Here is a 14,510-nt window from a genome sequence, read left to right as displayed (position 1 = left end):
GTCCTTTCAAATAAAATCTAAATCAAAAATTCTCTTCCACTCTAAATCAAGATCAATTATGTGAAGACCCCATGAAATTGGTTGAACTTTTTGTTCACGTATAAACTTTTTGAATTTGTCTTAATAAGTGGCAATAGGGGGAGGGACATTCTCATTCTAGAGAGCATTAAATAGGACCAAATATTGTATCTATTTTATTTTAAATGCGTTTATCTGCTAAAAGCATATTTTGCCACCTTTTTAAGAGTTCATTAGCATATAGATGGCCTCAAAGCAATCAGACGTGCTTTAAGCCACAAAATGTTGATGTAATTAATGTCATGGTGATTTTCAGTTTTGATTTCTTTAAACCACAGTTTACTTTGCAAGTTTATATGTGTTTGGATGTAATGTGGGCCATATGTTGACTGTAGAATTAAACAGATGGGCTTGCGGTTTACACATCCTATTGTTTGAGATGGTTTTACATGTGTTTCAGTTGAAAGCTAAGAGGAGTGATTGTAACTCCAAAGCAACCCATGCGAGAAACGAGTATCTTCTTACACTGGCGGCAGCCAATGCACACCATGACCGCTACTACCAGACTGACCTGGTCAGCTGCATCAAGGTGGGTGCTGTGGTTTCCTGAACAGTGATGACTTATGAAACTAACAGAGTAAATGTGAGGAATAAACGTTTTGTTTAAGCACTTGCATGAATTCTTCACTAAGTTTAAGTTAACCTTTTAACTTAAAGGTGGGACTACCTTTCTCAGTGGAGGAAAATCTGGTTATGCTTGTGGGTATTTTGGTCATTTTCTGTATTGCTTTTATGGTATTCACCCACAAATATTAAGAGAAAGTAACCTAGTTTGTTACATGAGTCATGACATGATTCTAAAAATGCTCATTTTTATGTTGGTAATTTGGTTTGCACTATTGGCAATGTTAAAGGACATTGGTCTACCTTTGTATAAAAAAAGCAAATATGAAGGTTACAGTGAGGCACTTACAATGGAAGTGAATGGGGCCACATTTTGGAGGATTTAAAAGCAGAAATGTGAAGCTAATCATTTTATAAAAGCACTTTCATTAATTCTTCCGTTTAAACTCATGTATTATTTGAGCTGTAAAGTTGGTTAAATTGTCTGTTGGTTTAAGGGTTTGTTGACATTATATCGTCATGGTAGCGTAGTTGTAAAATTGGGTATAACTTTACACAGTAAAGGTTAGTAATTGATTTTATCAAACCAAAATAATGTTAACACAGATATTGTTTACATCTTGTGGCTATACTTTTGATACAGTGAGTCATTTAACGTTTACGGATTGGCCTCATTCACTTCCATTGTAAGTGCCTCACTGTAACCTACATTTTTTCTTCTTTTTTTTTTAAGAAACGAGAGACGAGTTGAAATGAATTTTGTGATAATCAACATTATGCCACAAATGCTGTCAATTAAGCTTAATTTATATCCTTTCATTTTTAAATATTCTAGAATATTCCTTAGTGTTTGTATGATGGATACACAATCTTATAGTTTGTGAACGTTTAATGGAAAATAGGGAATTATTGCAGTACATGCTTTTTTGTTTGTTTTTGTTGCTTGTTTCTTTTTAATCTGCTTGATGTCTGTAAAATTGGCATGAGTGATGTTTGTTGATGATGATGTAATCTGTGGGCAGATCACACTATGTACTTCCTGTGTAGATTACCTCACAGGAAATAGCTCCCTCATATATAGAGGCGTTCTGCTTTTCTTTTCTTTTTTCTCGAGACAAAAGTTAATGATACTTAGATTATTATGCATTTTAAGGGCGGGCGTGCGTGTGTGTGTGGGGGGTTTAAGTCGTTTATGAGGACAGTGTTTTAGGTTACGAACTGGTAATTACAAGGGTATTATGCTATAAATGTAGTTTGAGGAACTGTCTAGTGTCCCCATACTTCAGATCACTTAACAAACATACTAAACTATGTTTTTTGAAAATGTAAAAATGCAGAACGTTTTTTTGTGAGGTTTAGGGGTGGGGATACAATCTATAGTTCGTGCAGTATGAAAATCATTATGTCTTTGGAGACTCCTCATAAGGATAGTCACTCCAAGATTTTCACTTTATTCCCTATATTTTACCACAAGCGCACCCTGTCCTGCACCCTAATGTCCTCTCTCTCTTATCCCCTCTTATACCCATGATTAGACCAGATTAGCGTTTAACCAGTATTTTCCTGCTCGACCAGGTCTCGTACATCTCAGAACGGTGCTATCTGCTTCATTCTTTCACCATGTCAAATACCGAACTCATACTCTCCTTTTGTTCTCTCCGGAGGACATAATCTGTGGACATAACCTGCTTGCTTGTGTACTGTACATTGACCTCTGGCGATATGAATGAATTCTGAATGCTGAGAGCGAGAGATTCTGGTTTGAATTATTGATTGGTAAAGAGTCATCGCTTCAGGCCCACCAGCTGCCAAACGCCAGGCCTGCTACAACCTCTCTCCACATTTCCCATTGGTTGAGCCCGTAACCATGGTTACGGTGAATATACTATAGCTCTAAATCTACATCTTTGATTATAATTAATGATAATAGCCCCATCTGTCATATTTTCAGATATATTCAGGGTTATATATTTTCCATCACTGTCAGGGTAGATTTGCAGAAGGCTTGAATTTCTTTTCCAAGTCTTACTTTTCACTTTTTCCCAAATTAATTTTTTTCTTCTTTAAGAAGTGTCTTGTATTTCCAGGTTCATGTGTGTCTTTGGCTGCTTCTCTATACTACCCCCTGCTGTATGAACGTGTATCTGCCCTATGTGTGTTTGCATGAACTAGAAACTGTATTAAGACATTAATCATCCATTAAATAAAAATGCAATAATGCTAAATGTAATTATTTCAAATGATTATATGCAGGAACTTGAGTTAAAGGGATTGTTCACCCAAAAATTAAAATGTTTTCATTATTTACTCACCCTCATTATATCACAGGTTTGTATGACTTTCTTTTTTCATCAGAACACATTTGAAGAAAAATATCTCAGCTCAGTAGGTCCTTAAAATGCAAGTGAATGGAGATTTCTCTTTGAAGCTTCAAAAATCACAGAGTCAGCAGAAGCGTCATCGATACGACTGCCGTGGTCAAATTAATGTCTTCTAAATCGATACGATCACTTTTGGTGCAAAAATAAAAAATCAACATTTAAGTACTTTTTAAATGTAAACCATCACTTGCTTTAGGTTTCAAAAGTCCAAACGGTCTCTCGGGTGACGTATTCACATTGTCATGAAACTGACGTAATCATGTTCTCCTTTCGGTTGAGACATCCAGGATAAGCACACAAATGCACCATTATGATTAAAGAAATGGATAAATACAGTCCTAAACCAAAACCAACCAATTTACCCTACAGCATTCCTCCTCACTTGTAAACAGTGCTTGCGCTTCTGACTAATGAGTTCTGGTGAAGAAAGAAAGGCATGCACACCTGGGATAACTTGAGGGTTAGTAAATAATTTTATTATTAAAAGGTTTGGGTCAACTATATCTTTTAATATTTTGTTGAATTTTAGTTTTGAACCGATTCATTGATTTCCAGACTCAGCATTTTTTTACAGCACTGCTACTGAAGCCTAATACGCTATTGAAATATTTCTGCCATCATAATCTGAGCCGTGGCACGTGGAGCGGGTATAAAACAAGACACTGGCATGATTTTTATTAGGATTTTCCACTGCACTGTACAGCGCGACTGCTCGTTTTTTGGGGGTTTTCCACTGTTTGTACTTTTTTTAGTACCACCTCGGTCGAGGTTCCAAGCGAGCCGAACCAATACTAAATGTGAAGTCAAATCCCTGACTACCAGCGTCACTGGATTTTTGACATGGGACATCAACCCGCTAGTTTTAAAGTTAGCTACAGCGATAGCAGTATCATTTGTTCGCGCAACTTTCGAATTGTAAAAAGAATTGGCTGTGCGCAAACCCATGCCGTGGTCAATAAACAAGGTGCAGTCGTTCCTCTCGATTGCGTCAAACGAAATTATGCGAAATGGAAAAGTCTTTCAGGAAGTGTCTCAGCTGTTGGCCGCACACGGCTACCACCGGACAGTGTAGGAAAAAGTTAAAAATAACTTAAAATTGACTACAGAACCATCAATGACCACAACAGCTGGAGTGGTTCAAACAGAAGAAAGTGGAAGTGATTTGACCAAATGGACGCACGCTATCTATAGCAAGAGACCTGTGAGCAATGCGAGGTAGAGTGCCCTGGACTCTGCCACGGCGTTATTGGAGTCCACGATGGAGGATGGTACGTTTTGTTACATTAACTCTATATTGAGCTTGAAAGCTTTACTTTATTTAGTTGACCAGCCACTGCTTGCTTCTAAAACAACCAGGCCAATTTAACTGTGTAAAATCACCATGCAATAACTGCTTTATGCAGCACAATGAGCTAGTTGCTAACAGCTTGCGGTTGAGTTATTGTTTATGGTCAGTAATATTTGTATTGCATTTAAGATGATGTCACAGCAGTAGAGGCGGCGCAACTATGACCATCAGCCTATAATCCCACCCACGTTGAGGTGGCACTAAACAGCACTGGAAAAGCAAGCTAAGTAATGTAAAGTGAGCAGAGCAGAGTCGAACCGAGTCTAACCGTAACGTGCAGTGGAAAAGTGCCATTAGAGAACTTAATGGCCAAATAAAAAGCATACAGTATCACAATCAGTGCACTTAAAGAGGGTTGTACAGGTCACCCTGAACAAAGGAATTTTTATAGCACAACAGAGACCATGTTTACAGTTTTGAAGAAAATTAACCAACGAATGGTTTGTGTATTGTTGTCTCTGTGTAATAGGCTGGGATAAGAGAAAGTATTTTCACTGTCTTCAGCTTTAAATGTTTATCGGTTTAAGATCAGATATAGAAAAGGGAAATTCTGCTGCTTTGATAAATTCGGGAGGGTTTCCCCACAGTTTTTCATTGCTGTATTGTTTTGTTTGTTAGTGTAAGAAAATGTGAGGAAGTGAGAAGATGATTCATTATTTGAGATGTGCATGTGTGCATGCTTTTCACATGTATTTCTAGGTCTCATTCTTGTGTTTTTGTGTGCAAATGTGTGAAGCAGGACACAGTTATTTAAAAACTCCATCAGGATGGTGTAATTGTTCTGCTTTGGGCATTTATTGAAAATGTACATTTACTAAGCTCTGAAATAATTTGGCTTCCACAGAAACACATACACACACGAATATAACCTTCCTGCATGCCTTAAGCCTAAATAAATATTTCACCCAAAAATGACAATGCTGTTATCAGTTAGTCACATACATGTTTTTCTGAACCCATGTGACTGTATTCTGTGAAACACAAAAGTAGATGGATGTTTAGATCATTTATCAGTGAAAGTCTTGATGGCTGTTGCATGTTCATGAGCTCTCTAAAAATATACAGTTGTTACTCTGGAAAAACTTATCTCGTAGCGCTCATGAGCGCGTAACTCGCATGCGTTAGATAAGGTCAACATTCAAGATTTTCACAGAAAAATGACTTCTCAATAAAACCTTTCATATGTCTTCAAAAGTCTTGGAATATGATGCATGAGTCGTATGGACTTATTTATGATACTTTTGGGTCCTTTTTTAAGCTTTTATGTGAGACACTATCAACAGCCATTGTTTTAAGACGACGTCCCGCAGTATTCATTAAAACATCTTTTGTGTTCCACATAAGAAAAAGTGGTACAGGTTTGGAACGACATGAGGGAGGGTAACAGAACTTTCTTTTTGGGGTGAGCTATTACTTTAAGTGTTATGTGTTTGTGTCCCGTTTGTAAACCTTACACAGCAGAGTCTGTGTACAAACATATAGGCTAAAAATAACTTGCATAAGTCTTAAAATACTCCTTTTATAGCCAACAGACAATAGTTTTTCTTTTTCGTTTTCTTAAATGTGCACCACAGGTTCATATAACTTCCTTGAGAAACAGCATTTCTAAATGTGGAGTGTGTGGCTCATTAATTCACTGCAGGAGGCATTGGGTTGTAAAGTATTTATTATGCATTATTTGTTGTATCAGCTGATGGTGGTGTCTCCTTGTGTTGTGTGTGTTTGTGTAGTTTTGTAAGAGTACCTGTCTATCTACCGTATCTCATTCCTTCTGTTGTTCTGTCCTTTGTTTGTTCGTTTAATGTTATGTTTGTTCTGTCTGTCTTTGTTGTTACTTATATCTTTCTGTCTCTCATTCGATCTATCCTTTGTTTGTCTGATTGTATGTTTGTTTGGTCTGTCTGTCTTTGTTGTTACTTATATCTTTCTGTCTCTCATTCGATCTATCCTTTGTTTGTCTGATTGTATGTTTGTTTGGTCTGTCTGTCTTTGTTGTTACTTATATCTTTCTGTTTGTCATTCGATCTATCCTTTGTTTGTCTGATTGTATGTTTGTTTGGTTTGTCTGTCTTTCTTGTTACTTATATCTTTCTGTCTGTCTTTCTATCTATCCTTTGTTTGTCTGATTGTATGTTTGTTTGGTCTGTCTGTCTTTCTTGTTACTTATATCTTTCTGTCTGTCATTCTATCTATCATTTGTTTGTCTGATTATATGTTTGTTTGGTCTGTCTGTCTTTGTTGTTACTTATATCGTTCTGTCTGTCATTCTATCTATCATTTGTTTGTCTGATTATATGTTTGTTTGGTCTGTCTGTCTTTGTTGTTACTTATATCTTTCTGTCTGTCATTCTATCTATCCTTTGTTTGTCTGATTGTATGTTTGTTTGGTCTGTCTGTCTTTGTTGTTACTTATATCTTTCTGTCTGTCATTCTATCTGTCCTTTGTTTGTCTGATTGTATGTTTGTTTGGTCTGTCTGTCTTTGTTGTTACTTATATCTTTCTGTCTGTCATTCTATCTGTCCTTTGTTTGTCTGATTGTATGTTTGGTCTGTCTGTCTTTGTTGTTACTTATATCTTTCTGTCTGTCATTCTATCTATTCTTTGTTTGTCTGATTGTATGTTTGTTTGGTCTGTCTGTACTTTTATCTTTCTGTCTGTCATTCTATCTGTCCTTTGTTTGTCTGATTGTATGTTTGGTCTGTCTGTCTTTGTTGTTACTTATATCTTTCTGTCTGTCATTCTATCTGTCCTTTGTTTGTCTGATTGTATGTTTGTTTGGTTTGTCTGTCTTTGTTGTTACTTATATCTTTCTGTCTGTCATTCTATCTATTCTTTGTTTGTCTGATTGTATGTTTGTTTGGTCTGTCTGTACTTATATCTTTCTGTCTGTCATTCTATCTATCCTTTGTTTGCCTGAAAGTATGTTTGTTTGGTCTGTCTGTCGGTCTAATTTTTCCATTGTTCAGTCGGTCGTTCTATCATTTGTTTGTTTGATTGATTGCATGATTGTTTGATTTATCTGTTTATCTCGTTCCTCATCTGTGTATCATTTTATCTATTGTTTGTTGGTTTGATTGTATGTTTGTTCGGGCTGTCTGGTTTGTCTGTCTGTTGATTGTTTGTTCGTGGGATTGTATGTTTTTTTTTTTTTCAGCCTGTCTACCTGGTTCCTTAAATTTTTCTATCTGTCATTCTATCTTTCGTTTGTTTGTTTGTTCATTTGATTGTCTGTTTGTTCATTTTATTTGTCTATCTGTCTCTTTTCTTAAGTTGTTCTGTCCATCATTCTATCCGTTGTTTGTTTGTTCATTTGATTGTATGTATTTTGTGCTGTCTAGTTCCTTGCATTGATCTGTCATTGTCTATCGTTTGTTCTTTCGTTTGATTGTATGTTTATTCATTTTAGATGTCTGTCTCGTTCCTTCTATTGTTTTCTCTTTCGTTCTATTATTAATTTGTTCTTTCCTTTGATTGTATGTTTGTTCATTCTGTCTATCTGTCTCTGTCTCTCTCTCTCATTCCTTATGTTCTGGCTGGCATTCTATTTATCATTTGTTAATTCTATTCTGTCTGTTACTCTATTGTTTTTTGTTTGTTTGATTGTATTTTTGTTTGTTCTTTCTGTCTCATTCCTTCTATTGTTCTCTCTTCCATTCTATCTATTGTTTGATTATTAGTTTCATTTAATGTTTGTTTATTCATTTTGTCTGTATGTCTGTCTCTTTCCTTTTATTGTTTTGTCTGTCGTTCTACTGTTTATATGATTACATGTTTTTTTTCTGTCTGTTTTGTTCCTTCTGTTTGTTGTTCTAGCTATCATTAGTTCGTTAATTGTATGCATGTTCATTCTGTCTGTCTTTTTGTTATCAGTCTATCTATTCTTCGTTTGTTCTTTCTGCATGTCTGTCTTTTCTCTCTTGTGTCATGTGTGTGCACTTCTGTAGGTTTTTTTGATAGTATTGTTCTGTTGGTGCTGGTTCTTTAATCATTGTTCATGTGAATTTAATGAATGTAACCACATTTGGAAATGTTTTAAGCATGTGTGAATGCACAGTTATGACAAAGCCAGGAAGCTTGCGATCTCATGCGTCTTTTGAAAGCTGAATGCTGGAGAAACAGAATCATTTTACAGTGTGCTGGACTCAAATGAACCCCCCACCCCCCTTTCCTTTCCGTCCAAGGCTCTCACATACACTCTCAAACATACACACAGACGGTACAGAGTTTCAGTGTGGTGGGTGGAGGTAAAGGAGACCCTATCAAAAGGAAGCTTGCATGTAATGAGTCACAGCCTCCCTTTCTCTCTCTCTCTCTCGCTCTGTGTGACATTCCGTCTCTCACGCATGCAACCCTTGTGTGTTTCCTGAAAGCGCTGGCACCTGCCGTATTCCAGTGGCAGTGTGTGAGGGCTGATAATCCTGCTGTACCAAGACCATTTCGTGGTCCGTCTGTCTGCCTGTGTGTGTACTGTCAGGCCTTCTGGAATTTTCAGCTCACCACAGCAAAACAATCTTACAAATCAAAGCCTTTTTCCAGAACACATTCCTTCCTACCACTGTAGAACATGGAACAGAGAATGAGAGAGAGGGAGAGGGGGAAAGCAGAGGTTTGGAGTTTTGTTTTTGCACTTTGAGGCCTTGGAATCTAAACTGGTTAACATTTCCCAGCATCTGCTGCTGTTTGAACATTGTGCTGTGATCCAGCCATTACGTAGTCCAGAGAACAGTTCAGTGCTGGTTTGGCCACAAGGGGGCTTGAGGGGACATTGTCTCGTTTTTCTCTCATTCAAATAACCATACACTTTTGATTGTGTTTGGATATAGATGTTGATTGTGGATCATAGGGGTCAATAAAGTGTCTGTCTGTCTTTATCTAGAGTATATCTATGTTTATTTGTCTGTTTATCTTTCATTCTGTCAGTCTGTCTATCTATCTGACTTTTGATCTGTCTGTCTGTCTCTCTCTCTCTCTCTGTCTCTGCCTCTCTGTCTATCAATCTATCTATGTCTGTCTGTCTCATTGTCTGTATGCCTGTCTGTCTGTCTGTGTATCTATTTATCTCTATCTATCTAGCTATCTGACTGTTGATCTGTCTGTCTCTCTCTCTATCTGCCTGCCTGTCTGTCTGTATATTTATCGTTCTGTCTGTTTATCTCTGTCTAGCTAGCTATCTGACTGTCTGTCTGTCTGTCTCTGTCTGTATATTTATCGTTCTCTCTGCCTGTCTGTCATTTTCTGTCTGTCTATCTATATTTATGCATCAATCTGTCTGTCTCTTTGTCTGTATATTTATTGTTCAGTCTGTCTTTTAAAGCATACATGTGATTCTCTCTCTCTGTTTCAATTCAATTTTAATGTAAAGTACTTTATTGGCATGATTGTGTTTACATAAAATATTGCCAAAGCATTAATACACAAAATAGATCAAATAAGGTGCCAGGTAATTAACTATAATAACACTATACAATATAAAAAGACATTATAAACATTAACATAAAATACTGTGACTGAAGTACATTAAGGCAGTAATTGGTTTCTGAGGGTGTGCACATCAAAAATGAATTTTGCTGCAACTGATGCATGATGGTCCTCCCCCAGCAACACCTGCATTTGATCTGTTTCTGCTGAACTGGAAAACTGTGGCATGAGGTTTGAGAGTTTGTCAAATTATTTATCTCTCACCTCTGTACATTTCTCACAGTGAAGGAGAAAGTGTGTCTCTGTCTCGACTTCAGCAGTGTCACAGTGAGCACAGACTCGTTCTTCCTTTGGAAGCCATGTTTGTCTGTGTCTGCCTTTTTCTATAGCCAGACTGTCATCGCTGTATTTGGTGAGGATCAGTGTCTGTTTTACATCTCTCTCTCTCTCTCTCTACGCAGACTCTGGAGGGGAATGTGTATGACCAAGTGAAGGACTATCTGGTATCCTTTTGTCGGACTGAGCTGGAAGCGTTTCAAGCCATCCATAACACCTTCCAGTTCCTGCTGGAGAAGTCCAGTCGAGTGAGTCACGAATATCCCCTCCCTTTCATCACTCTTTCAGTTTCCCTCTTCATTCCTAGAAATATATTCCCTCAGCCAACTCCTTATTATCAGCTCTCCCAGGAAGAATTCCCATTGTACACACACACACACACCATTCCTATTTTGTGCTGTCTAACACATCTGTCTGTATACTCTCACTGCCCGAGTGTGCCTACATTTTGCATATCATTAGTCTGAGCTATGTGCATCTTGTTGTTGTGTGTGAATACTTAATAATGTTACTTCATGTCTGTGAGGGAGAACAGCTCTGTTCCAAAACCTAGTGAGCTGCCTTGTTGTCTACTCCTTATTTAGGTAGTTTGCTTTAAATTCAGCATCCTAAATGATATGAAATTCTGCATAAGCAATGCTGTGTCCTAACCAGGCATGATGCGATAAAGCTACTGACTGTGACCGCAACGATTGAAAGGACATTTTGTTTCTTAATGTATGCTTTCTATTTCTGCTACATCGTGCTGGGTAGCTCTGTCCACCATAACAAATCATGGCCTCCACAAATTGTACTTTTCACATCAAATATGTTCAGACATGGCTGACATTACAAAAATATTCTTCTCTGTTTGCTTTATTTATTGATAGAATCCATCTTGTTCTTACGACAAAAATAGCCTTTGGTGCTGATATGGCATTGAATAATTAAATTCAAATACATTGTGGATTGACTAATTACTAATTACTAGTCACTGGAAACTTGCTTTGCACCTGGACAGGACAATGCGTTTTCAATGGGAATATTTGAGCCAAGTTTCTATGTTTCTCTGTCCAGGTAATGCAAGACTTCAACCAGCAGTTGTTCTTGCAGGAGAATCCCGTGTTTCATAAAGCACAAGACTTTCAGTTCCAGGCGAGTGACAGCGATATGGTGAGTTTCACACATGCGTGACTGTACCGTGATCAAAACAATCCCATGTGCACAAAGCAATACTCAACAGCAGATTAACGCTTTCTCTGTAGCAAAAAAACAAATTATTTTATTCAGTTGTGTAAAAGCACTGTAACCAATATTTTACAATTCATCGTCTTCACGAATTACAGATTGACTTTGTATTGCGTTGAAACTATCTTATTGCTGTTTTATAGGCTGGGAGACCAGCTTAAAACACCAAACGCCACTTTTTCAGCAGGGCAGGCAGGGAATCCACATCTGTTTTTCTCGTAAACATCTTGGTTTCGTTATCCAGCGAGCCAGCACTCTCTTACCCTCAGTTTCCTCTCAACCTTCTCATTGAAAGGTTTCAAATTTGTTGAAAGTTTATTCAACGTCATTGACGCATACTGTACCTCTAGACTGTGCTGAAAAAACCCCTCGTTCCTTCACAAATTTCATCATCACCTTTTATTTTTAGCTCGACGCATCATAATGGACAGAATTTCTTGTTCCTGTGGTGATTAGGAAACATGCTGCTGTTTAAACTCTCCTCTTCCGTCTGCTCTGCTTTTAATCACGACACATTTGTGAACTTTCCTTTTTTTAAACAATGTGCTAAGTTCAGCTCAAGTGGGATGCTGTTTAGTCTTTTTGAAGTTGCACATCTGATAGCTCATGTTCTTTCAGTCATGTAGCTCTCTGTGTGAGTTCAGTCCTGTTTGATCATTGAATCCATTTTGTGAAAATTATCAAAACAGAAAAATACGAAAAAACACCTGTAATATTTCTTAAAAATAATAAGAATGGCCAGTTTGTATTTTAGATGTTGGCAACATGCACTCAAACATATATAGATTTTTTTATTATATCAAATGTTCCTCTTTTGTGCTCTTTCTTGTAATTGTAATTATTCAATACTGTTTTGTAATTTTATAATTTCGCTCAGGACAAAGGAAAAATCTTAAATTAATAACCAATTATAACAACATTTCTGAAGAAACATGTATTGTTTTAAAAATGTTCATCATAATAAAGAAAACAATGATGAAATAACAACAATATTTCTTTTAAATAGGCCAGTTTTTTATTTTCGAAGTTGGCAACATGCGCTCACCACAGTAGCACAATTATTTAAAATTCATCTTTATGATAAAAGAACATTAACTAATATTATTTACACCTTTAAAAAGTGAGTTTAATATTTTATCCACTTAATTAAGACTTTTATGATGGAGACATGAAAATGTACTATTATACTGTATATTAGCATAGTAGGAATGACCCACAGCTAATAGCTAACTCTACAGCTAATAACAGATAAGTTTTGCCAATGCTTAAGCTCTCGCTCTCTCTCTCTCTCTCTCTCTCTCTCTCTCTCTCTCTCTCTCTCTCTCTCTCTCTCTCTTCCATCTTCCTATTGATCAATGTTGTATCCTATAGTCTAATTCTCCTCTCACACAGCTCTATTGGTTGGTGGCTATTGTGTTAGCTAGCGTAAACATCTCTGATTGCTATGCTATTTCTAACCTTGTCCAATTTCCTGTCCTCTAACACTTTCTTAACCCCACTGCACACGTGTGAATGTGTGGCATGCATATGCCCCATCTCTGCGCCTTTCCGTCTCAGACTCTGAGTTCCGTGCAGCAGTTGGTGGACATTGAGCCGTCGGCCGTCAGTGTGATGAGAATGACTCTGGCACAGGTACACGCTGTCTGTTGGACTCATTTTTGCCCATCATACATCAGTGTTGTGCGGCCATCGTCAGCCTGTTGTTGTCGTTTGCATGTCAGCCTGCTGAACCTGTTTGTTGTGCTGAAACCAGTGTTGCGTGAGAACTTTATAGTAGACAGACGTTTTGGACATACTATAAAAAACGTTTAGACCTTATTTAGCGTAGCGCTTAAAGGGTTAGTTCACCCAAAAATAAAAATTCTATCATAATTTACTCACCCTCATGACATCCCAGATGTGTATGACTTTCTTTTTTTAGCAGAACATATTTAAAGAAAATTTGAGAAATATCTTGGCTCTGTAGGTCCTTAAAATGTAAGTGGATGGTGATCAGACATTTGAAGCTCCAAAAATCACAGACAGTCTGCATAAACATCATCCATATAATATATATGTGAATGTGTGTATGTGTATATATACATACACACACACACACACACACACACATATATATATAATAAAAAATATTCAGATAATTAAAATGCTTTACATTCCTGTAGCAGAAGAGTTCATCATTGATAAGACAATACAAAAAGCGGCTTTAGAATACAATGTATTGTTTACTACCATATTATTTATCATAAGTCAATCATTGTCATACAGTTCACAGCAATCCATTTCACAAGTGAATTTGTCAATCAGTTGGAGATTTATTATGAGGCCTTGTTTAAGAACCCGTCAATGTACACCAGACGTCTCGGGTGTGTTGCGTCATAAACATAAAATGTTTAGGTCACCGTGTCAAGTTAAATATAGTTTAATACTCTATCTTTAAACACATCTTGAGATCCCTTAGTTCGCATTTGCACTCCGAGTGTTTTGAACGCAAGAACGTAACGCATGTTTGTAGATCGAGTAGTGACACTGCCTACTGAAGTGTTTTCTTCACTGTATAAACTGCGCGTTGCTCATGCAACTGAAATTTCACTTACTGCCCTCTGGAGTAAACAGGTGGTACTACAAGCTTGCATTTCTCAGGAATCTTCCTTATTATGTTTCGGGGGCGATTGATTGCGTACATTTTTTTAACATGTTATTTATTTGTAAAATTTAATTGCACTGAATTAACGCCTTAAATCGACGGCCCTAATATATACATATATATATATCTATATATATCATTTTGTAATTTTAAACAACAGCTTCTTGATGCAATGTCAAGAGTCGTAAGGGAATGTCTCTTACATATATACTGAGACAAAGGGAAAGAGACATTGCATAAGCTGGACGCACTACAGACTCAGATTCTTTGAGGTGCGAGTGATGCGCTCTTGTCCCTCATTCAGATAATTCTGAGGAATGGCGTTTGCGTGCCCGCTTTTATACCGGACAGCTTCACGCCTAAAATAACGGGGCGTAAACACCATAGCCATATAGATCGGATACAAGGACACTCCCCATAGCATCAGCTTTCTGACGCAATGTCTCGTTCCCTTTGTCTCAGGGAACCGAGGTTACATATGTAACCGAGACGTTTTCTTTTTTGATCTGCTTG

The 14,510-nt window shown here is 37.2% G+C and overlaps 1 protein-coding gene across 2 annotated transcripts in view; it reads left to right on the top strand.

The window, feature by feature from the left end:
* Positions 1-14,510, top strand: part of LOC127623186 (F-BAR and double SH3 domains protein 2-like) — a 112,766-nt gene that overhangs the window by 76,842 nt on the left and 21,414 nt on the right. The window contains exons 8-11 of one of the 2 annotated variants that reach the window (XM_052097504.1): positions 479-607; positions 10,252-10,374; positions 11,183-11,278; positions 12,911-12,985. In XM_052097504.1, coding sequence (XP_051953464.1) covers positions 479-607; positions 10,252-10,374; positions 11,183-11,278; positions 12,911-12,985 — 423 coding nt within the window. The remainder of the gene's footprint in view (positions 1-478; positions 608-10,251; positions 10,375-11,182; positions 11,279-12,910; positions 12,986-14,510) is intronic. The other variant, XM_052097505.1, reaches the window with a different exon arrangement.

Source organism: Xyrauchen texanus, chromosome 29 (assembly GCF_025860055.1).
Source record: "Xyrauchen texanus isolate HMW12.3.18 chromosome 29, RBS_HiC_50CHRs, whole genome shotgun sequence".
NCBI classification, from domain to species: Eukaryota; Metazoa; Chordata; class Actinopteri; order Cypriniformes; family Catostomidae; genus Xyrauchen; species Xyrauchen texanus.
This window is presented reverse-complemented; position numbering and strand designations above follow the sequence as displayed.